Source organism: Heptranchias perlo, chromosome 14 (assembly GCF_035084215.1).
Source record: "Heptranchias perlo isolate sHepPer1 chromosome 14, sHepPer1.hap1, whole genome shotgun sequence".
Classification (NCBI taxonomy): domain Eukaryota; kingdom Metazoa; phylum Chordata; class Chondrichthyes; order Hexanchiformes; family Hexanchidae; genus Heptranchias; species Heptranchias perlo.
In genome coordinates, this window is record NC_090338.1 from 36,910,391 (window position 1) to 36,934,469 (window position 24,079).

Consider the following 24,079-nt stretch of genomic DNA (forward strand, 5'->3'; position numbering starts at 1 on the left):
GCTCCAGCACCGCAAAACACTCAGGTACGTCACGTCACGACGTCCCCACAACCATCCCACCAACTGGCAACGGTGCAACCAAACCTGACCAGCGAGGGGCCCCCGAGAGATTTGATTGACAGTCGAACTGACCACTGGTGTCATCAGTCCTGCTCGCGACATTCGAAAGGGAAGACAAAGTTACCAATCACAGCGTCGGGGAGGCGGGAACTCGTTTATCAAGTTAGACTGGTCTGCAGTACTGCGCTCCAGTTTGCTGCAAGTATCGGTATCCGAAGTGAGAGGATGCGTGAGAACAGATGGTAAAGTCTCTCTTTGTAACTGTGCTTTCAGCAAATTTACACTTTATTAATTATCACGGGGAAAAAAAAATACGTAAAGTAATTAGGGAAGAGAACAGTTGTTCGCGTGCATAAAAGGTAACGGTTTTAAAGGGCAATGCCCCAGAACTGGCTCAGCTATTGGAGCTCCCATACTGACCCCAATATATGATGCAGTACCAGCTTTTGTACTACAGATTTTTATATTATAGATATCCCTCGCCATGCCCATTGTAGTGCCTCCTGTTGCTGATGCGTCCACAGTTGCAACCTCAATTGCTTCATCCCTGTCTCCCAGCCAACAATCTGCCCAATTCATTCCCCCCCCCCCACCCCCTCCTCTGTCCTTTTCCACTGGCCCTCTCAGTATTGTCCTCCAGAATGATTGCTTCCTTGCAAATAAGGCTGCCTCCATCTATTGACCCCCTGGGCTTGACAAAAACATGTCCCACTCCTTCCCCCTCACCAAAGTCCCACTGCCCAACTACACATTCCAACACATATTGAGGCTATCCATGCATCTTCCTCTAGTATTGCCGGGTCCTGGCCCATTGTGTGCCTCTGACATGTTTAGTGCTAGCCTGAAATACTCCTGTGGGCTCCACTTCCACCACTCCGGCATTACTGGATCTGACCCATTTTCTGCCCCCGCTATGCTTGGACTGCCAGATAGCCACCACATTGTCACCAGCCTCAAGGAAATTCGGGGTTATTAAGTACAAAAGTGAAGATGTAATGCTAAATAAATAATCAGTTAGTTAAAATAACTTATACAGATTTGGGCACCTACGATGGAGGCCATGGAGAGGATGCAGAAGAAATTCACTTTGATACCAGGGGTGAGAGGCTTTAGTTATGAGAAAAGACTAGAGAAACTGACTCTCTTTTGATTAGAACACTGATGGTTACAAGAAGATCTGATAGAGGTGTTCAAAATTCTGACTGGTTTTGATAAGGTAAATCAGGAAAAACTATTTCCACTGGTCAGTGAGTAGGTAATCAAAGGGCACACATTTGAGAACACAACTAAAAGAAAGAAATGAGAGGTTAGACAATTTTTTTATGCAGAGTTGTTAGAACATGCAGTATCCTCCCAGAAATAGTGATGGAAACAAAATCCATACCAGTCTTTAAGAGAGAAGAGGCTAAATATTTGAAAAAGAACAATTTTAAAGGGTATGGGGGCAGAGGAGATTGTGAGTAAATGAATAGCTCTTTCAGAGAGCCAGCACAGGCATGATTGGCTGAATGGCCTCCTCCTATGCTGTAAAATTCTATGATTCTATGTCCCAATGTGAGGTGTCTCAACGTAGTACACTGTTTGTGTGCCTGTAATATCTGCACAGGTACATTTGTCAAATCTACAGATCCCAGTGCAATTTATTATTTCATGGTAAGCCTTCTCAAATTATTAAAATTTGTTATGAGCCCGTAGGGCTGACACAAGCACGTAAATGTGTCTGGTATGTCTTCAGGCCATTGCTTCTAAGTTGAGATGTCCTGTATTTTGGAACCATGGAAGGAGTCATCAGTAGTGCCATCAAGCAATGCCTACTCACCAATAACTTGCTAACTCAGTGCAGTTTCCAACAGAGCCACTCAGTTTCTAACATCATCACGTCCATGATCCAGAAATGGACGCAGAGCTGAATACCAGAGCAGAGATGATAGTAGCTGCCTTCAACATCGAGGCAGCATTTGACTGAGTATGGCGCCAAGGAGCTTTAGCAAAACTGAAGTCAATGGAAGTAAAAAGGACAACCCTTCAGTGGCTGGAGTCATACCTGCACAAAGGAAGATGGTTGTGGTTGTCAGAGATCAGTCATCACTGCAGGAGTTCCTCAGGGAAGCATCCTCGGCCCAACCATCTTCAGCTGCTTCATCAATGACCTTCCCTCCCTCATAAGATTAGGAATGGGGCTATATGTTGGGATTCCACAGTGTTCTGCTACATCAGCAACTCCTCCAATAATGAAACAGCCCATGCCAATCCAAAGCAGGACCTGGACAACATCCAAGCTGACAAGTGGCAGGTAACATTTGTGCCACCTAAGTACCAGTTAATGCACATCTCAAACAAAAACAAGCCCGCCCACCTTGACCTTCAATGGCATCATCATCACTGAATCCCTCACCATCAACATCCTAGGGGTTACCATTGACCAGAAGCTGAATTGGACCAACCATATCAACACTGGGCAGAAGCTGGGCACTCTGCGACAAGTGCCTCACCTCCTGACTCATTGAAGCTTCTCCACCATCTACAAGGCTCAAGTCAGGAATGTGGTGGAATCCTCACCACTCGCCTGGGTGGGTGCAGCCACAACAACACTCAAGAAGCTTGACATCACCCAGGACAAAGCAGTCTGCTTGATTGGTGTCCCTATCACTGGACTATATACCACCACTCCATTGCCAGTGCACTATGGCAGCAGTACATGCTATCTACAGGATTCACTGCAGCAAGTCAGCAATATTACTTCAACCACACCTTCTTCCTTTGCGACGTCTAACACCAAGAAAAACAAAAGCAGCAATGTCATGGGAATACCATTAGCTCAAAGGTCCCTTTCAAGTCACACACCATTGTGACTTGGACATTATTGCCATTCTTTTATTTTCACTGGGTCAACATCCTGGAATTCCCCACTTAACAGCATTGTGGAAGCACCATCAGCACAATGACTGCAGCATTTCAAGAAGGCCCACCATCACCTTCTCAGGATGACCAGGGAGGAACAACGAATGCCAAATCCTGAGACCAAAAATATCTATATTTTTAATTTTATAGCACAATAAAAAATTTTATAAGAAATTTTACAGCACTAAATGGCCTTTTAGTCCATTATGTCGGTGTTGGATTTTTGCTGGAGCAATCTAAAACTGATCCAACTGCCCTGCTGTCTCCCCAGAGCCCTGTCTATTTCTCTGCTGCAAATATTTATCCAATTTTTCCTTAAAATGATAGTCAGTGACAAAAATTAATATATTATGGACCCGTTTCTTGCCCAAAAAACGGGCAAATTGAAGTCCAATTACACCCCTATATATTTGAACCCCTCATTCTCTCTTTTCATTCACACCTTTCAGTGTCTTTCCATTGAATGTATACTTCCATCCCTTGTTTATCCTTCCAAGATATATTACCTCACATTTACCCACATTAAATTTCATCCGCCACCTCTCTGCCAATTCAGCTAATAGCTCTGATGGGGTGTCTACTGTTCTCCTGCCATAATTCTGTCCAACACCCCCCTCCTCCCCCACGTAGAAACAACATAAACAGGCATTTACCCTGTTTGCCTGGGTGTTCTGCCCCGTACTTTGGTGTTATCAGCAAATTTCAGTATGGTGCTTCCTATGCCCAAATTCAAGTCATCTGCATATACCGAGAACAAAAGTGAACCTAGCACTGATTCCTGGAGTGCACCACTTCCAACCTTTCTCCAAACCGAACAGCATCCATAGATTGTGTTCCAGTAAATATCTTGTTTCAACTAAATACGTTAGGGAAGACCAGGGATCACAATTTCAAATTATATAAGACCAGAACTAGGTTAGATGTCAGGAGGTGATTCTTTTCCCAGAGTATAGTGGACCTCTAGAACAGGCTGCTGGCTCTTGCGGTGGATGCCAATTCACTGAATTCCTTCATGCCAGAGCTGGACCTGTTTCTGGCTGGGGTGGAAATCACCTCGTACAAAAGGTACGTACTGCATGACATTAATCAGGGCCAAATGATCTCCTCGACTAGTTTTGATCGCTTAATGGGATTGGAGAGGAATTTTACAGATTTTTTTCCCCAAATTGGCCTGGGCTTTTATCTTTTTTTGCCTCTCCTAGGAGATCATGTGGCTTTCAAGTGGGGTATGGAGTCCAAATATTGTGATGCACAACGTAATACAGTTGTGTGGGGCTGGATGGAGTAGAGGGTCTTTTCCTGTCCCTCATTGTTTGTATGTTCGTACCTTTAACCTTCACAACTAGAATTCACCCTGAACATTCCTACTTTCCTTTTAATTATTTGTTTACTTTCATACTTATAAAAGGCCTTATGATTTTCTTTAATACTATCTGCTAACCTTTTTATATTTTTCCTTTTAGTTCTTCTAATCTCTCTACTTCCTCAGTACACTTTTTTCTTTCTCATAATTTTTATTAGTATTGTTAACCCTAAATTTATCGTATGCCTCCCTTTTGGGTTTCAGATTAGTTTTTATCTCTCTATTTATCCATGGAACTCTATTCTTTGATGTGCCCCATTTTCACTTTAGGGAATGATATCTATTTTATACTCTTTCATCTCATTTGAAGATCCATCACTGCTCATCCATTGTTCTGTTTGCTAATTTTTCTGTTCAGTTAATTTGGGCCAGATCTCTTCTTATCTCACTGAACTTTGCCTTTTTTCCAGTCCAGCACCTTTACCTATGACACTTCATTATCCTTTTTTATTCTTACATTGAACCTAACTATTTCATGATTGCTATTTCTGAATTGTTCTGGTATCAATTATTTGCCCCTTTTGATTTCCCAGAACTTAATAAAACAATATTTCCTTCCTTGTTGGACTAGAACAGTCAGCACGGATTTGTTAAGGGGAGGTCGTTTCTGACAAACTTGATTGAATTTTTTGAGGAGGTGACAAGGAGGGTCAATGAGGGTAGCGCAATTGATGTTGTCTACATGGATTTTAGCAAGGCTTTTGACAAGGTCCCACATTGCAGATTGGTCAAAAAAGTAAAGGCCCATGGAATCCAAGGGAATGTGGCAAATTGTATCCAAAATTGGCTCAGTGGCAGGAAGCAAAGGGTAATGGTTGACAGGTGTTTTTGCGACTGGAAGGCTGTTTTCAGTGGGGTGCCGCAGGGCTCAGTATAGGTCCTTTGCTTTTTGTGGTATACATTAACGATTTGGACTTAAACGTAGGGGGCATGATTAAGAAATTTGCAGATGACACAAAGATAGGCCTTGTGGTTGATAGTGAGGAGGAAAGCTGTAGACTGCAGGAAGATATCAATGGACTTGTCAGATGGGCAGAAAAGTGGCAAATGGAGTTCAATCTGGAGAACTGTGAGGTAATGCATTTGGGGAAAGCAAACAAGGCAAGGGAATACACAATAAATGGGAGGATACTGAGAGGTGTAGAGGAAGTGAGGGACCTTGGAGTGCATGTCCACAGATCCCTGAAGGTAGCAGGATGAGTAGATAAGGTGGTTAAGAAGGCATATGGAATGCTTTCCTTTATTAGCCGAGGCATAAAATATAAAAGCAGGGATGTTATGCTGGAACTCTATAAAACACTAGTTAGGCCACAGCTTGAGTACTCCGCACAGTTCTGGTTACCACATTACAGGAAAGATGTAATTGCACTAGAGAGGGTGCAGAGGAGATTTACGAGGATGTTGCCAGGACTGGAGAATTTTAGCTATGATGACAGATTGGATAGGCTGGGGTTGTTTTCCTTGGAACAGAGGAGGCTGAGGGATAATTTGATTGAGGTGTACAAAATTATGAGGGGCCTAGATAGACTGGATAGGAAGGACCTATTTCCCTTAGCGGAGGGGTCAATAACCAGGGGGCATAGATTTAAAGTGATTGGTAGAAGGATTAGAGTGGAAATGAGGAAAAATGTTTTCACCCAGAGGGTGGTGGGGGGTCTGGAACTCACTACCTGAGAGGGTGGTAGAGGCAGAAACCCTCAACTCATTTAAAAAATACCTGGATGTGCACCTGAAGAGCCGTGACCTGCAGGGCTACGGACCAAATGCGGGAAAGTGGGTGGCTTCTTTCTCAGCCGGCACGGACACGATGGGCCAAATGGCCTCCTTCTGTGCCATAAATTTTCTATGATTCTATGAAACATTCTGATCTAGGAAGCAGTCCTTGATGCATGAGTGAAGATGAGACATGGTCTCCACAAAGACTGTATGGTGGTTACTCCTACCAACGAATAGATGCACCTGCAACAGATAAATTGATGATGATGCGGTCAAGTAGGTTAATCCCTCATGTTGGTTCTTTCATGTCAAGCCCAGTCTGGCAGCCAGATCCTTCAGGACTCGGCCAGCTCGGTCACGAGCGGTGTTACCAAGCCACTCTTGGTGATGGACATTGAGGTCCCTCACCCAGAGTACGTTCTGTGCCCTTGCTACCCTCAGTGCTTCCTTCAAGTGATGTTGAACAAGGAGTACTGATTCATCAGCTGAGGGAGGGTGGTAGGTGTTAATCAGCAGGACGTTTCCTTGCCCATGTGTGACCATCTGGAATAAAGAGCTGGTACCTCAAAAAATCCAAGATGACGCTAGGAGTATTCTACAGACCACCGAGTAAGCATAAGAAGGAGGACAATTTACCCTTTTGGAGATGCCAGTGCTGAAAATGTGCCCCTGTAAAATTGGCACACTAGAAGTGACTTTAATAGAAAGGAAAATCAGGTGGTGTGTATAACGGGCAGCTGATCTGCTACCGTCCATTTTGCTGCCCTGCTGAAGTTGAAATTCACACCCTATCTCATTCATCTTTCCATTCAAAAGTCCTATGTCAATAATGTCTACCAGTTGTTCTGTAATCTGGTGTCCACAATCTGGTGAGGTCTGCCCTCTCATATTTTTAATAGGATTTTCCCATTAACAGTCTGTGATTCTCTAGTTCAATGCTTTGGCCACTTGGTGGCAATGTTGTGCAGATTTGTCAACCTTCATGTGTCAATTTTTCTCAGTAAATGTAATTTTTAATTCACAAAATAAGTGCTGGTGCTTAAACAAAATAAATAAATTGCATATTTCACAAAAAAAATTTATCCATCAAAATGTCTTTTAATGCCTTCATTAAAGTTTTTACTTGAAGGCCTCCGCCTTCAACTGAACATTTTTATCCTACAAAAGTTAAGAACGATTTTGCAATCATTTCTGTGAATTCTGAGCATCTTCATTTTGCAGAATTTCCCAACATGTGATCTGTGCTTCAACAGGAGTTGAAGGGTAGAATAGCGTGTCTCTACATCCAGTGAGGATTTGAGAGTTTCTTTACTTTATCCAAAAGAATTTGAAAGAAGCTGGAGATTAAGTTCTCCAGGTTTTTATTTCAAGGAAGTGATGAATTTTCATATGTACACTGATGACAACCAGCTCTATCTCAGAACAGGCATTTCAACATGAGGAGGGGAAAGGATGCCCTGCAGCTCCGCATTCGTCAACCTACAAACGTACCAAATATTGCAGACAGTGCTTGTTAGACAAATCAAATAACAAATACAATGGAGCACCACGTTCTCTTAAATGGCAACTTATGTGGCGACTGTTGTTAGTGTGGCTATCCGTTCTTGGCAGTGGTCCATGAATCGTTGTCAAATGTTGAGTTTCACCTGGTTTCAGTTTTTTTTATATTCAGCTATCTTTCACTATCTTAATCCAATGCGGGGGTATAAATCGGTCACCGTTTTAGTTAGATGCCTAGTTGGCCTGCAGTCAGGTAGAAAGCCCAGGAGCTTGCCAGTGATAAGGTGATGTTTTTCAGAGCTACTGGGGGCCTTATACAGGTCAATGGTGAGCTGGGTAGGTTTTTTTTATTCCCATGGCATTGCTAGTAGGACTAGATTTTTAGGTATGTTCCAAAAGTTTCCAAAATGTTTTCCTCTCATCCGTCTCCAGAGCAATTTCCTGAGGTTTCACAATTCCATTTGTGCAATCATGAGACAACATGATATAAATGGTAATTTATCTGTACATCTTTCAATTTTATTGCAGATGAAAACTATATGCACTGGTTCACAGATGAATACCCATTCATCTTCAGACAGAATGATACCAGGACTTAGAGGGTTAAATTATGAGGACCGGTTGCATAAACTTGGCTTGTATTCCCTTGAGTTTAGAAGTGTTCTGATCAATGTGTTTAAAATGTTAAAAGGATGGTGGAGGAGTCAAGCAGTGACATAATCTTCAAATTAGAGCAGCGCCATTCAGGAATGAAATCAAGAAACACTTTTTCACACAAAGGTAGTAGAAATCTTGAAATCTCTTCCCCAAAAGACTGTGGATGCCTGGTCAGGTGGAGCTTTCAAGATTGACATAGATAGATTTTTGTTAGTTAAGGGTATCAAGGCAAATGGAGCAAAGGCAGAAAAATGAAATTGAGGTGCAGATCAGCCATGATTTAATTGAAGGGAGGAGAAGACTCAAGGGGCTGAATGGCCTACTCCTGTTCCTAATGTTCCTATGTTCTTTCAAGGCTCCTTTTCCAAATTCTTTGCTGAGCCTACACTTCCTAGGGCTCATCTTACAATGTCACATCTGTGGTAGCACATTTGGGAATTTATGGTATACTCCACACAACTTTCTATCCATTAAAATGAAGTCAGAAAATCATGGGGCGTGCACCAATGATTTCCCGTTATTTGTTCCTGGTGGACAAGACTCCATGCCATGAGTGCGACTTCATAAAATTGGGTACTTGCTAATAAAAACTGTGTACCCACATAATAGACTTGTTAACAAAATTGAAGCCCATGGGATTAAAGCAACAGTAGCAGCATGGAAATGAAATTGGCTAAGAGACAGAAAGCAGAGAGTAGTGGTGAACATTTGTTTTTCAGACTGGAAGAAAGTATACAGTGGTGTCCCCCAGGGGCTGGTATTGGGACCACTGCTCTTTTTGATATATGTTATATGGCTTGGACTTGGGGAAAGAGGGCATAATTTCAAAATTTGTAGATGACACAAAACTTGGGAATGTAGTAAACAATGAGGAGGATAGTAACAGACTTCAGGAGGACATAGACAGACTGGTGAAATGGGCAGCCACATGGCAGATGAAATCAAATGCAGAAAAGTGTGAAGAATTAGATTTTGGGAGGAAGAATAAGGAGAGGCAATATAAACTAAATGGTACAATTTTAAAGGATATGCAAGAACAGAGATCTGAGGATTCACAGACACAAATCTTTGAAAGTGGCAGGTCAAGTTGATAAGGCTGTAAAAAAAAAGCATGCAGGATTCTTGGCTTTATAATCAGAGGCATAGAGTACAAAAACAAAGAAGTTATGCTAAACCTTTATAAATTACTGGTTCGGCCTCAGTTGGAGTATTGTGTTCAATTCTGGGCACTACACTTTAGGAAAGACGTGAAGGCCTTAGAGAGGGTGCAGAAGAGATTTACTAGAATGATACCAGGGATGAGGGACTTCAGTTATGTGGAGGTACTAGAGAAGCTGGGACTGTTCTCCTTAGAGCAAAGAAGGTTAAGGGGAGGTTAAATAGATGTGTTCAAAATTATGTGGGGTTTTAATAGTAATTAAAGAGAAACTATTTCTACTGACAGGAGGTCAGTAACCAGAGGACACAGATAATTGGCAAAAGAACCAGAGGGGAGATGTGGAGAATTTTTTTTAACGCAGCGAGTTGTTATGATCTGAAATGCATTGCCAGAAAGGGTGGCGGAAGCAGATTCAATAGTAACTTTCAAAGGGGAATTGGATAAATATTGCAAAGTATTTACAGAGCTATGGGGAAAGGGCAAGAGCAAGGGACTAATTGGATAGCTCTTTTGAAGAGCTGCAAAGGCACGATGGGCCGAATTATCTCCTTCTGTTCTGTCTGATTTTATGGCTTCGATTCTAGGTCATCGACGCCATGACGGGGGCGGGGGTGGGGGTCTCACACTGTCTGCTGCCCGGAAGCGGAAACATGAGGAGCCGACTGGCCAGAACAAGCCAAGGTAAGTTTTAAAAATTTCCCTCTCTTCGAACTCCAGAAGGAGGAGCACCCCAAGTCCTTGGGCTGCCCCAATGTGAGGAAATCCCCAGCCCTCCCCAATCAGACCAGGCTGGAATCCCCAGCCCTCCCCCGATCGGACCAGGATTGCCCTGGTACCACTCCTCCTCAGGCGGAGTTCAGGAAGTATTATTTAAATGAGGCCCCGCCATCCCCGACCTGCCCATTGTCTGAGGCTGAACCAAACCGTTCACAACCATGGCATTCTGTTTGACCAAGATGAGCTCCATCTGCTCCATCACTAAGACCGCCTACTTCCACCTCTGTAACATCGCCCGTCTCAGCTCATCTGCTGCTGAAACCCTCATCCATACGTTACCTCTAGACTCAACTAATCCAATGCTGTCGTGGCCGACCTTCTACCTTGCTCCCTCAGTAGACTTGAGCTCATCCAAAATTCTGCTGCCTGTATCCTAACTCGGACCAAGTTCTCCCATCACCCCTTTGCTTGCTGAACTACATTGGCTCCTGGCCTGGCAATTCCTCGATTTTAAAATTCTCATCCTTGTTTTCAAATTCCTCCATGGCCTCACCCCTCCCAATCTCTGTAACCTCCTCCAGCCCTACAACCCTCCGAGATCTCTATGCTCTTCCAATTCTGGCCTCTTGCGCAGCCCTGTTGGCGGCTGTGCCTTTAGCTGCCTCGGCCCTAACTTCTGGAATTCCCTCCCTAAACCTCTCTGCCTCTCTACCTGTCTCCTCCTTTAACACGTTCCTTCAAACCTACCTCTTTGATCAAGCTTTTGGTCACCTGTCCTAATATTTCCTCATGTGGCTCAGTGTCAAACGTTGTGTGATAACACTTCTGTGAAGCACCTTGGGATGTTTTACTACTTTAAAGGCGCTATATAAATGAAAGTAGTTGTGGTTGTCCAGGTGCTACCCGGATCCCGCGCACCCTTCACAACCCCCCACCCACAATACAAACAGAGGCCTATGATTCTATAATGGTGTTGGTTAAGGAATGAATGTTAGCCAGGATATCAGGAGAACTTAATTACAAGAGAATTAATTGAATAATGCCATGAGATCTTTTATGTCCACTTGAGCTGGCAGACAGGCCTCAATTTAATATCTCATCCAAAAGACAGCACTTCCTTAGTAGTGTACTGAACTGTCTGCCTCGATTATGTGCTCGAATCTGCATGGAGCTTGAACTCACAACCTTCTGACTCAAACAAATTGCAAATCACTGAGCCAAGCTGACACCAATTGGGAATCAGGATCCAATTACATCAACCCTCAGCTATCCAGTTTAAATAATTCTTTTTGGCTGCCTTAGTGTTCCTTACAATTCTTGTTGTTTATTGAGTTTATTCCCAACAGTGAGCAATCAGAAGACCTCTAACATTATAAGAAAACCTCTGTTGTGTATACCACAAGCAAAGACCTCAAGAATCCAGAAAACTTTGTTAAAGAAGTGTTTGTTGCAGTTGTGTTTTTAACCAATGAAAGATTATTTCTGTTTCTGTCGGCTCAGAAGCTTTGAAGAGGGTAACTGTAACCACGTTTGAGGGGGGATTTTAACTCCTCCTCCCCCGACCCACTCTTCCCCTACCTCCCCACCCACCCCTCTACTACTACCTGGCCTAACACTTGACCCTCAAGTCACTGATGATTCAATTAGGCTTTGTCTATATACTTGGTGGATACTAACACAGCAGGAGTCCTAACTGTTTGCAACAACTTTCTTAATCTGGTTAACTTTTAATAAATGCAAATGAGAGGAACCTGCAGAAATAATCAGATGAGTAAAATTTATCAATTGTGCAGCTTTAAATGAAATTCTGACTTTGAGCAATTGATCAGTCAGACTGCCTGAACAGATGCTTGAATTCTGAAAAGTTAAATGGAAGGTTGTCTTTTGTGAGTTTTTCAACAGAATGCAGATGTAAGTAATTTAGAGAGTAACAGTTAACTCAACAGTATAAGGATGTGTAGGATATTCACTGGAAGAAAAAGCAGCTGCCAAAATAACAGGAAAGGAAAACACCAGACAATTCATTAAATACAAGCCAGATATGGAACCAGCACCCTGAAGAAGTTTCAGAATAACAGTTAAATTGCTACCTGTTCAAAGAGAGTGTAAACCACAACAACAACTTGCATTTATATAGCACCTTTAACTTAGTAAAACATCCCAAGGTGCTTCACAGGAGCATTATCAAACAAAATTTGACACCAAGCCACATAAGGAGATATTGGGACAGGTGACCAAAAGCTTGGTCAAAGAGGTAGGTTTTAAAGGAGCATTTTAAAATCTGTGTTACAATTTGGATCCTTCACCAATTCTCTTTATGGCTCGTGTGGAGCATTAAAACTGGCATAGACCTGTTGGGCCAAATGGCCTATTTCCGTGCTGTAAAATTCTGTGTAATTCTTCAATACTGTTCACCATAAATTGCCATTTCCATAGACAAATCTGTATTACCCATGAGCCAGAAACCCTACACGATTTTGAAGCGTCTAGTGAATAAGAGTATCATGCCACAGGGTTGACAATCTATCTATCCTTCTCCATCAAAATTAGCACTGGATAGTTCGTAGGTTTCCATACTGTTACTTTAGAAGGATGTTTAAGAAACCTTTTATAATATCTCTCTAAATGCTTGGTTCTGTAATTCTATTTGTAAATAAATGTGATTCATAGATTAGCATACTACAAAAATTTTGAACACTTAACCCACTTGAGAAGAGTTTAGGAGGGTTTTTCCAAGTCCCTCATCATAACTATATCTGTTCAGCCCTAGTTTCCTGCTAGTAAATCTATGTTGCACCTTTTTCATGTCTCCAATATGCTTTCTATAATCTTATACTAAACATTAGCAGTGTCGGGAAAATTTAAGAACTAGGGGGGAAGGGGTAAGAGGAGATGATTTTCTTTTTAAGTAGACATGGGTGTGATGGGTCAGGTAGAAATGACAACACAAAGAGAAGCTATGATTCATTAACAAGATGGAACTAAGGACTTTTCCGCGTGCTATTCACAGCCAAGATTGTTGATGATGGAAAAGAATTATATGCTCCACATCAGGTGAGATAGATAATGATGTAATCTTGCATGTATATTCAAAAGGAACAGTATTGCTAGCTGGCTTTCATGTTCCCCATGCAGATGAGCAAATGATCCTATTTGGATGTGGAGAATGAATGTAGCAAGAACAAGGAAACCAATATTTAGGCACAGAAGTCTAAGTTACAAAAACCTCTGTAGGATGCAGCACCATCATTTTTAAATGCAACTATTTTCTCCACACTAGGTCATAATCACCAGTTTTTTAAAAATCTGAATATCCCCTTTATGAAAAAAAATCTTTAACAAGCGAATGGAGATCAGGACTGCAGGGGTAAACTAAAATTCCTCCACTTGATATATAAATGCAAGCTGTTTTCTATTTATTGTATTAAAAGCCACATATGAAAGTGTAATCCCTCTGGTAAACTTGTATGAATGCATGTTATGAGCATAAGCTAATGAACCATGCAGCATTCTCAAGTTGTGCATTATATTAAAAAAAACACAGGGAGAGAACCATAACAGAACAGGGACATATATAGCAAATTACTCAAAATAGTGATACTGCTCAAACTTCACAACCGAACAGCTAAGTTTTCTGTAAAGAAAGAATCCTGCCATTCCATTAGGACTGTCACGTTGGAACTGGGTTGGCTAAGCACACTGTAGCAGTGTGACTATTTCCTAGGTAATGTATAATAATCTAAATCATATAAAATAGTAGGCATAATAAATAATTTTGAGGACTAAAAGAAGCTGCCAGAGGGTAATGAAAAGATGGTAGAATAAGCAAAAAAAGTGGCTGTTGGAATACAATGTCAGTAAATGTGAGGTGGTACATTTATACTATGAATGGGGACGGTTGGGTGATGTAGAAGAGCAGAGGTATTTGAGGATTCAATCAACTTTTAAGAATAGATCAGATTGGTGGTTGAAGAAAAGGAGGTTAAGGGGATATGGGAACAATGCTGGCAGATGGGATCAGAACTACTGCTCGTGTGGAGGATAAGCACCCAACATGAACCGATCGGTTGGCTCGACTGGCCTGTTCCCGTGTTTTAATATCTATGTAATTTTCAAAAGCAATGATTATTTTACATAAAGTGTTAGGTGCAAAAAAAGTGTGCATTTTGAATACTAAAATGAGTAATTAAATGATTTATTCTGACACAAGAATTCTTAATAGAAGACACACATACACAATAGGTACCTTCAATTTTTAAAAAATATTTGCTTCTTACATAATTACCAGTAAAGCACAATTCCAGTACGTGTAACTGCAAAATGAATAGTCAAAGCATTTCATTCTTGCTTCTTTATTTCATTCTCAAGTTTTGAAAAAATCCCCTTTAACACAAAAAATATAGATATACACAGTATTAAAGTATAATTCCAGTAAGCACGATCACTGCAGATACCCTTGACAAATAAAAACTGAAGTGATCCTTTGTAAAACAGTCATAAATAATCTAAAAGCCATGAAAATACAGAAAAAGGACTATCAAGGTCTTACATTTGCTTCTCTGCAGCTGTAAATATTGCACTATTGTATGGATTCATTCTGAGCAGCTTGTGTAAACATTAGTTTCCTTACAACTTTTAAATCAAGGTAGCGACAAGGATGAGATGTAGTTTATCCGTTGATAGAATACAAGGATGAGGTACTTAAAATTGTATTCATGCTACGTATAACATTACATCATTTAAAATCAAATATGCAATTTGTACATATTCCACATCACTGCATTTGCCCCAATTAGATATCTTAATTTAATTATAGCCATCACGTTTCGTAAGAAGAAAAAGATAACCGAAAGAGAATGGAAAATGGTTAGAACACCAATTTTCAAATGCTTGGAGTGTTCAGTTCTTCATTCTACAGTGACAGACTTGGCCAGGTTTCGAGGAAAGTCAACCTAAAATAAGAAACTCAATTTAGTTAATAGCCACTTACATTAAAAACATAACTTTTTTCAGACAGGAAAGAAAACAAAATTGACAGCAATAAGGTTAATGCTTAAGCCCTGGAATCTTTGTGGTCTTGGTCATTCAGCTTCTCCAAGCCAATAATCCAATAAATAGGGTGGCCCCAATTGGAGGAGCAGCAGGAAGATTACTAGTTCTTTGTACTGGTAATGTTCCCGCTGCTTGTCCAGCTAGGACCATTCTACCAGCTGGGATGACTTACAAGGTTTTTAGCTGACCAAACACCAGCAATATTGCTGTACATAAGTGGGAGTTCCTAAGTATTAGCTAAGTGGTCCCCATGGGTGGTGGGAGGGAAAGGAGAGAGAGACAAAACAGACAGAGACTGTACAAGGACAATATGGTTTTTTTGTTTTATACTGGATCATCCTAGCTATATAATAGAGTATTTGCTTTCGCGATAGCCTCTCGGCACTGGTCATGAGCCTTTAGAGGGTCATCAACTGAGACACCTGCTTAACGGACTAATTCAGAACCCAGCACGGTATACGCATGCTTGGCCTTAGCCCTACCCAAATATACAATGTCTACAGGGCTACCTTCATCCTGCACCCGAGTAACCTCCTTGAAGAATCCAACCTGATTGATAAGACAAGACCTTCTTTTCCAGTAGCCATGTTGAGCCTCTCTAATAATCCTTTCTTTGTCAAATTTTAAACAAATACAACCATAGACCCTTTATGGCTTCAGGTTTCAAGTAGAACTTAAGTTTATACTTAAATTGTAAGTTGGTATCTGAATGCTATTTAAAAAAAGTTTGACTTTTGAGAATTTACAATCAACAACTTAAGTCAGCACATCTTAAGATATACAATTAACTCACATCATATCCTCGAAGAACAGCCAAGTGGAAAGAAAGGAGCTGAAGAGGAATTACACTCAAAATACCCTGTAAACAGTCAACCGAATGTGGAATTTCAATAGTTTTGTATGCAAATTTCATACTCTCCTCGTCATTCTTTGCACAGAGTATTATTGGACGGCCCTAACCAAAAAAAAGAGCACAGATTAGAACTGCTGAACAAAATTCCTTTGCGACACCGATAAAAATTCCTGGTGAAATATTTTGGGTGAAGATACAATATATGAGGATCTGAAAGCAGAACTTTAAAAAAAAATTCACTGTGAACATGTGCATTCACATTGCAATTCCCTGCCCACTCACCCACCCTCCAAATATGTAATGTAATTTGCATAGCATTTTCCTGTCCTTGTGATTCAGACAAAACAATTTTCTACAACAAGTATATAAAGTTGATTTTCATTTATCAGTTGTAGGTAAATTTAATGCATGAGCAAGATCTGGATTTAAAAATAAGGGTCCAAATCCATAATTTCATCAAAGGCCACCTTCATTAAAAAATATTGAAGAACACCACCATCTTCGTATAATGGGCAGCATATGCTAATTTCACTTGTTGCTACAGCTAGTTTTATTTGCACGATATACATAGATCACATTTGTAATTGTCTGGACTAATGCTTCACCTAGCTCACATTTTTATAGAAATATAATAGCAAGGCTAGTTTTTCTTTCCTTCCCCAAACTTTGCACCCAGATCTGCTAATGAATCCAAAACTAAACATTTATCCAGTAATCCATTTAATTATGGGTTCAAATTTTCACAAAAATGCAAAAACATCATGCTAAATTTAATAATTATGAAGTACCTCATCAAAAAGTTAAAATTCTATTCTATTTACCTTTTCAAGTGATGTTTTACTCTGTCAATTGAACAGGGTGGCACACAAAGCATTGAAATTAGTACTGTTACCTCCAATGCAATACTAAGAGTATACAGCAAAATATTGCAATTATAGCTGTACCTGTCGTGCAGCGACCTGTTGCAGAGCATTCTGACACTTGGTATAGCATGGATCCCTCATGACAACCATTATGACAGGCATCAACTTGTCAATTAAAGCCAAAGGACCATGTTTCAACTCTCCAGCCAGGATCCCCTCAGAATGCATATAAGTGATTTCTTTGATTTTCTGTCGACATGACGAGAACAAAATTCATTACTATTCAAACTTATTACTGCAATCAATATTTCAGAGAATGCTGTATCAATTTATAAAACTAGAAATGGTCAGAATGGGGAATAGCTGATTCACGTGATCAAGTTCCGATACATAAATATTTTGCGGACATTTTCACCATATGTATTAAAGACTGCGATAAAAAAATATCCAAGTTTGCAGATGACACCACTTTAGGAGGCATAGTAAGCTTTGTAGATGTGATCAGGAAGTTATAAAAGGAACATAGACAGATTAATTGAGTGGGCAAAATTATGTCAGCTGGAGTTCAATGTGGAGAAGTGTGAACTTATCCACTTTGGATCCAAGAAAGGCAAATCAGAATATTTTCTTAATGGTGAGAGACTAGGAGCTGTGGCAGAGCAAAGGGATTTAGGTGTCCACTACACAAATCATTAAAAGCTAGTGCAAAGGTATAAAATTCAATCGAATAGGCTAATGGAATATTGGCCTTTATCTCAAGGGGGTTGGAATGCAAAAGTGAGGAAGTTGTGCTTCAGTAGTACAGAGCCTTAGTTAGACTCCATCTTGAGTACTGTATTCAGTAATGGGCACCAAGCCTCAGGAAGGATATAATTCCTTGGAGGGGGTACAGCACTGATTCACCACAATGATACCAGGGCTTAAAAAGGTTAAATTATGAGAACATGTTGCATAAACGTGGTTTGTATTCCCTTGAGTTTAGAAGGTTGAGTGGTGATCTAATCGAGGTGTTTAAAATGATAAAAGGGATTTGATTGGGTAGATACAGAGGGTCATACTGTAAAAATTAGAGCTAGGCCAGATAGGAGTGAAATCAGGAAGCATTTTTTCCACAAAGGGTAGAGTAAAGCTGGAACTCTCCCCTCACAAAAGGAGGAGGTAGTAGCAATATTGGATAGGATTAAAAAAAGATAAAGAGCACATACTTAAAAAGGTTAGCAATACTCAAAGTAGAAAAGATACCAGGTCTAGATGGGATGCATCCTAGGTTACTGAGGGAAGTAAGGGTGGAAATTTCAGAGGCTCTAGCCACAATCTTCCAATCCTCCTTAGATATCGGAGTGGTGCCAGAGGACTGGAGGATTGCAAATGTTACACCCCTGTTCAAAAGAGGGGAGAGATATAGATCCGGCAACTACAGGTGTGTTAGCCAAACTTCGGTGGTGGGGAAACATTTAGAGATAATAATCTGCAACAAGATTAATTGGCACTTGGAAAAGTATGGGTTAATAAATGAAAGTCAGCACGGATTTGTTAAAGGAAAATCGTATTTAACTAACTTGATTGACTTCTTTGATGAAGTAACGAAGAGGGCTGATGAGGGTAGTGCGGCTGATGTTGTGTATATGGACTTGCAAAAGGCGTTTGATAAAGTACCACTTAATAGACTTGTTAGCAAAATTAAAGCCCAAGGGATTATAGGGACAGTGGCAGCGTGGATACAAAATTGGCTAAGGGACAGAAAGCAGAGAATAGTGGTGAATGGTTGTTTTTCAGACTGGAGGGAAGTTTCCAGTGGTGTTCCTCAGCGGTCAGAATTAGGACCACTGCTCTTTTTGATATAAATTAATGACCTGAATTTGGGTGTAGAGGATACAATTTCAAAGTTTGCAGATGACACGAAACTCGGAAATGTAGTAAACAATGGATAGTAAATGTAGTAAACAACAGAGGATAGCAACAGACTTCAGGAGGACATAGACAGACTGGTGAAATGGGCAGACACATGACAGATGAAATTTAACGCAGAGAAGTGTGAATTGATGCATTTTGGTAGGAAGAATGAGGAGAGACAATATAAATTAAATGGTGCAATTTTAAAGGGGGTGCTGGAACAGAGAGTCGGGGACGTATGTACACAGATCTTTGAAAGTGGCAGGACAAGTTGAGAAGGCCGTTAAAAAAGCTTATGGGGTCCTTGGCTTTATAAATAGAGGCATGGAGTACAAAAGCAAGAAAGTTATGCTAAACTTTTATAAAACACTGTCAATTCTGGGTACCACACTTTAGGAAGGATGTCAAGGCTTTAAGAGAGAGTGCAGAAGAGATTTAGTAGAATGGTAGCAGGGATGAGAGACTTCAGTTATGCAGTGAGACTGGAGAACCTGGGGTTGTTCTCCTTAGAGCAGAGAAGGTTAAGAGGAGATTTGATAGAGGTGTTCAAAATCATGAAGGGTTTTGATAGAGTAAATAAGGAGAAACTGTTTACAGTGGCAAAAGGGTCAGCAACCAGAGGACACAGATTTAAGGTGATCGGTAAAAGAACCAGAGGCAACATGAGGAAAAAAATTTAGGCAGCGAGTTATGATGATCTGGAACACACTGCCTGATAGGTGGTGGAAGCAGATTCAATAGTAACTTTCAGGAGAGAGTTGGACAGGTACTTTAAGGGGAAAAAAATTGCAGAGCAATGGGTAAAGAGCAGGGGAATGGGACTAATTGGATAGCTCTGCTGGAGCTGGCACAGGCATAAAGGGCCAAATGGCTGCCTCCTGTGCTGTATCATTCTATGATTCCATTATTCTATGATTCTGTAAAAAGGCTGTGGATGCTGGGTCAATTGAAATTTTCAAGACCGAGAACAATGTATTTTGTTAGCTAAGGGTATCAAGGAATATGGAGCAAAGGTGCATAAATTAAACTAAGGTACAGGTCAGCTACAATCTAATAGAATGGCAGAACGTGATCGAAAGGCTGAATGGCCTACTCCTGTATCTATATGTCTATAGAATACATAAGGAAGAAAAAGTTCAAATTGGGATAAGGTGAAGTTAAAATAAAAGTTTAAATACTTTTCTAAAAATGTAATATTATTAGGACTAAAATAGTGGAATTATTGGTATTGATATGGAGAGGCTGCATAAAAACTGACCCAACTAGCATCAAGAAGCATGGCAATCAGCAGAAAATGCCCAGGAGATAGAGCAATGAATGTACAGAATAGACTGAGATGAGGAGAAACTTCTTCACTCAGAGGGTAGTAGGTCTGTGGAATTTGCTGCCCCAGGAAGATGTGGAAGCTACATCATTAAATAAATTTAAATTTAAACCAGAAATAGACAGTTTCCTAGAAGTAAAGGGAATTAGGGGTTACGGGGAGCGGGCGGGAAATTGGACATGAATTTAGATTTGAGGTTAGGATCAGATCAGCCATGATCTTATTGAATGGCGGAGCAGGCTTGAGGGGCCGATTGGCCTACTCCTGCTCCTATTTCTTATGTTCTTATTAAACTAGGTCAAGGAGTGGCATTGTGAGGATATAACAAGCATTGAAAGATTGGAATGGGAAAAAAAAGTAGGTAGCAAAAACAATACTGGTAGATATTATTGGTGAGGGCAAGTAAGAACTTGCCATTCACTAGCAGTTGTTAAAGTAAGCAGGTTGACAGCAAGAAAGGCTGCAGAGAATTTATTTACATCAGATATGAAACATGCTATGACTGAATTGGCAGATCAGTGATAACCAAAAGGACGGACTGAAAGTACAAACAATTCCACAGAGGACATCAGTGTGTTCCTGACACGGTGAAGCAGAATCGTATATCAGATTTAGAATTCGGCAGTTAGGCAAAAGTGAAAAACCTAAAAGCTCGCTTGGGTTCTGATGATCACTGAAGAGTTATATTTTATGTCGTGACGAGGATTGGGGAGGGGGGGGGGGGGGGGGTGAAGGAGAAAAAAAAACTACATGAATGTAAAAGACTTCGAGAACAAATTCGGAGCATCTGGAATCAAATTGAACTGGATATTTTTTTAAATAGATTTTACAGAATGTAAAAAAATTCCTTGTGAGGAATTAAAGAAAGAGCAAAATCAAGTCCTATTTGAATAATGCAGAATAAAAAACCCTAAAGACCAAGCAGAAATATTTTAAACTAACCAAGGAAACAAAGCTATACTTGGTGCCAAACAAAAGTTAAATGATAACTTGGAGGAATATCAGAGGAAGAATATCAGAAGAGCAAAAAGTATAATTATGGATTTTACTCTCCTCAGGTACTGTCCACCTCCCCTTCAAATCTGCCGTCATCACCTTCCTCAAAAAACCCACCCTTGATCCCTCTGTCCTTGCAAACTACCGCCCCATCCCCAACCTCCCTTTCCTCTATAAAGTCCTTGAACGTACTGTCGCCTCCCAAATCCGTGCACATCTTTCACACAACTGCATGTATGAATCCCTCCAATCAGGTTTCCGCCCCAGCCACAGTACTGAAACAGTCCTGATCAAAGTTATAAATGCCATCCCATGTGATTATGACCGTGGTAAACTATCCCTCCTCATCCTTCTCGACCTGTCTGCAGCCTTTGACACAATTGACCAAACCATCCTCCTCTTACGCCTCTCTTCCGTCGTCCAGATGGGTGGGTCTGCCCTCGCCTGGTTCCATTCTTGTCTATCCAGTCATAGCCAGAGAATCACCTGCAATGGCTTCTCATCCCTCACCGTTACAACCTCTGGAGTCCCCCAAGAATCTATCCTTGGCTCCTTCCTATTTCTCATCTACATACTGCTCCACCGAAAACGCAACTTCAGGTTCCACACGTACTCTGACAACGCCCAGCTCTACCTCACCAAAACCACCCTCGACCCTTCTACTGTCTCTAATTTGTCACACTGCTTGTCCGACATCCAGTACGAGATGAGCAAAAATTTCCTCCAACTAAATATTGGGAAGACCGAAGCCATTGTCTTCGGTCCCCACCACAAACTCCGTTCCCTAGCCACCGAATCCATCCCTCTCCCTGGCCACTGTCTGAGGCTGAACCAGATCGTTCGCAACCGTGACATCCTATTTGACAAAGATGAGCTACCGACCACATATCCTCTTTATCACCAAAACGACCCACTTCCACCTCCGTAACATCGCCCGCCTCCACCCCGCATCAGCTCATTTGCTGCTTAAACTCTCATCCATGTCTTTGTTACCTCTAGACTTGACTATTCCAATGCTCTCTTGGCCAGCCTCCCATCTTCCACCCTCCATAAACTTGAGCTCATCCAAAACTCTGCTGCCCATATCCTAACTCACACCAAGTCCTGTTCACCCATCGCCCCTGTGCTCGCTGACCTACATTGGCTTAAACACTTCGATTTTAAAATTCTCATCCTTGTTTTCAAATCCCTCCATGGCCTCAATCCTCCCCATCTCTGTAACCTCCTCCACCCCAACAACCCTCCGAGATCGCTGCGCTCCTCCAATTCTTACCTCTTGCTCATCCCCAATTTTAATCGCTCCACCATTGGCGGCCGTGCCTGCAGCTGCCTAGGCCCTAAGATCTGGAATTCCCTTCCCAAACCTCTCCATCTTTCTTTAAGCCACTCCTTAATACTTACCTCTTTGACCAAGCTTTTGGTCACCTATCCTAATATCTCCTTATGTGGCTTGGTGTCAAATTTTGTTTGATAATCGCTCCTGTGAAGCGATTATCAAACATTGTACTACGTTAAAGGCACTATATAAATGCAAGTTGTTGTTATTGTAAATAGTAGTAAGTGAGAACAAATAATAATTTATGCAAGAAGCATAATTTTAAAAAGGTTATTTGGCTCCCACTTGCCACCGTTTAACAGAGTATTTTAAAATCATAGTGAGATATACCCATTATAGAGAATCAGGAAATTAAAGAGTTGCAGACAGAAACAGACTATTTGGCTCAGCCTAGTCTAATTCCAGTGTCCTCATTGCACCCACATCCTTTAATATTCCTTTTTCTTAAAGGAACTATCTAATTCTTTTAAACGCATTCAACAGTAGACTCCTAGCCTAAGCAGATTAGCACCTCCTTGAAGAAGGTTACAATGAATTTAAGAATGGGACTGACGAGAGTAACAAAGAACACATATAATTAAAGAATCTATAGAACATGATGGTCTTACGTTGTAAATGATCATGAATAGAAATCAAGGAAGGCTTTTGTTGAGGCTATACTTACTAAAGCTCCTTCTAGGCATGTAGCATAATGATACCCACGGCCCATAACTAGGAGTGATTTGTGCTGGAACAGCTCACGGGCCAGTAGCTGAATTTTTTCGTCCAAGGATAAAACCTCTTTAATCAGGTCTAAGGGGAATTATTTGGGAAGAATAATGATGGGTTAATAAAATAAATGAAGGTAGCTTTAGGGTTAATAGCAACTACATCCTACCTGCAGCTGTTTACGTGTATTTATCTTCTAACTATTACAAGATTTTTACAAACTGCTGAGGCAACATGCATACAAACATTTAATATAAAAACTATATTTTCAAATAAAATCATAGAAGTTTACACCACAGGAGGAGGTAATTTGGCCCGTCATGTCTATGCCAGGTGTTTGCCAGACCAATCCCAATGCTCTGCTCTCCCTCCATAACCCTGTAACTTCCTCTGCTTCAAATATTTATACTCCCTGTGGCAAAGCATTCCATGCTCCAGGAATCTTCAGTGTAAAGAAATTTCTCTTAACTTCTCTACTCACTGTGCATTTTAAATTGATGATCCCTTATTACCGAGTCCCCAACCAGAGGAAATAGTCGTTCCCTATTATTCCTTCAAAACCCTTCATAATTTTAAAAACCGCAATCAAATCTCATTTTACCCTACTCTGCTCCAGTGGAAATGGTCCCAGTATTACATAGAACGTACAGCACAGAAACAGGCCATTTTGCCCAACAGGTCCCTGCTGGTGTTTATGCTCCACACAAGCCTTTTCCCTCCCTACTTCATCTAACCCTATTAGCATATCCTTCCATTTCTTTCTCCCTCATGTGTTTATCTAGCTTCCCCTTAAATGCATCAATGCTAGTCGCCTCAACTACTCCTTGTGGTAGCGAGTTCCACATTCCAACCACTCTCTGGGTAAAGAAGTTTCTCCTGAATTCCCTATTGGATTTATTAGTGACTATCTTATATTTATGGCCCCCAGCTCTGGTCTCCCCTACAAGTGAAAACACCTTCTCTACGTCTACCCTATCAAAC

At 41.0% G+C, this 24,079-nt stretch overlaps 1 protein-coding gene across 1 annotated transcript in view; it reads right to left on the reverse strand.

Moving 5' to 3' along the window:
* Positions 1 to 14,377: 14,377 nt before the first annotated feature.
* LOC137332207 (glutamine--fructose-6-phosphate aminotransferase [isomerizing] 2-like) overlaps positions 14,378 to 24,079 on the reverse strand; it is a 76,712-nt gene continuing 67,010 nt past the window's right edge. The window contains exons 16-19 of the mRNA XM_067995903.1: positions 23,055 to 23,182; positions 16,923 to 17,090; positions 15,919 to 16,080; positions 14,378 to 15,025 (exon numbers count right to left, since the gene is read on the reverse strand). Of these exons, the coding sequence (XP_067852004.1) occupies positions 14,981 to 15,025; positions 15,919 to 16,080; positions 16,923 to 17,090; positions 23,055 to 23,182 (503 nt within the window). The 3' untranslated portion in view covers positions 14,378 to 14,980. The remainder of the gene's footprint in view (positions 15,026 to 15,918; positions 16,081 to 16,922; positions 17,091 to 23,054; positions 23,183 to 24,079) is intronic.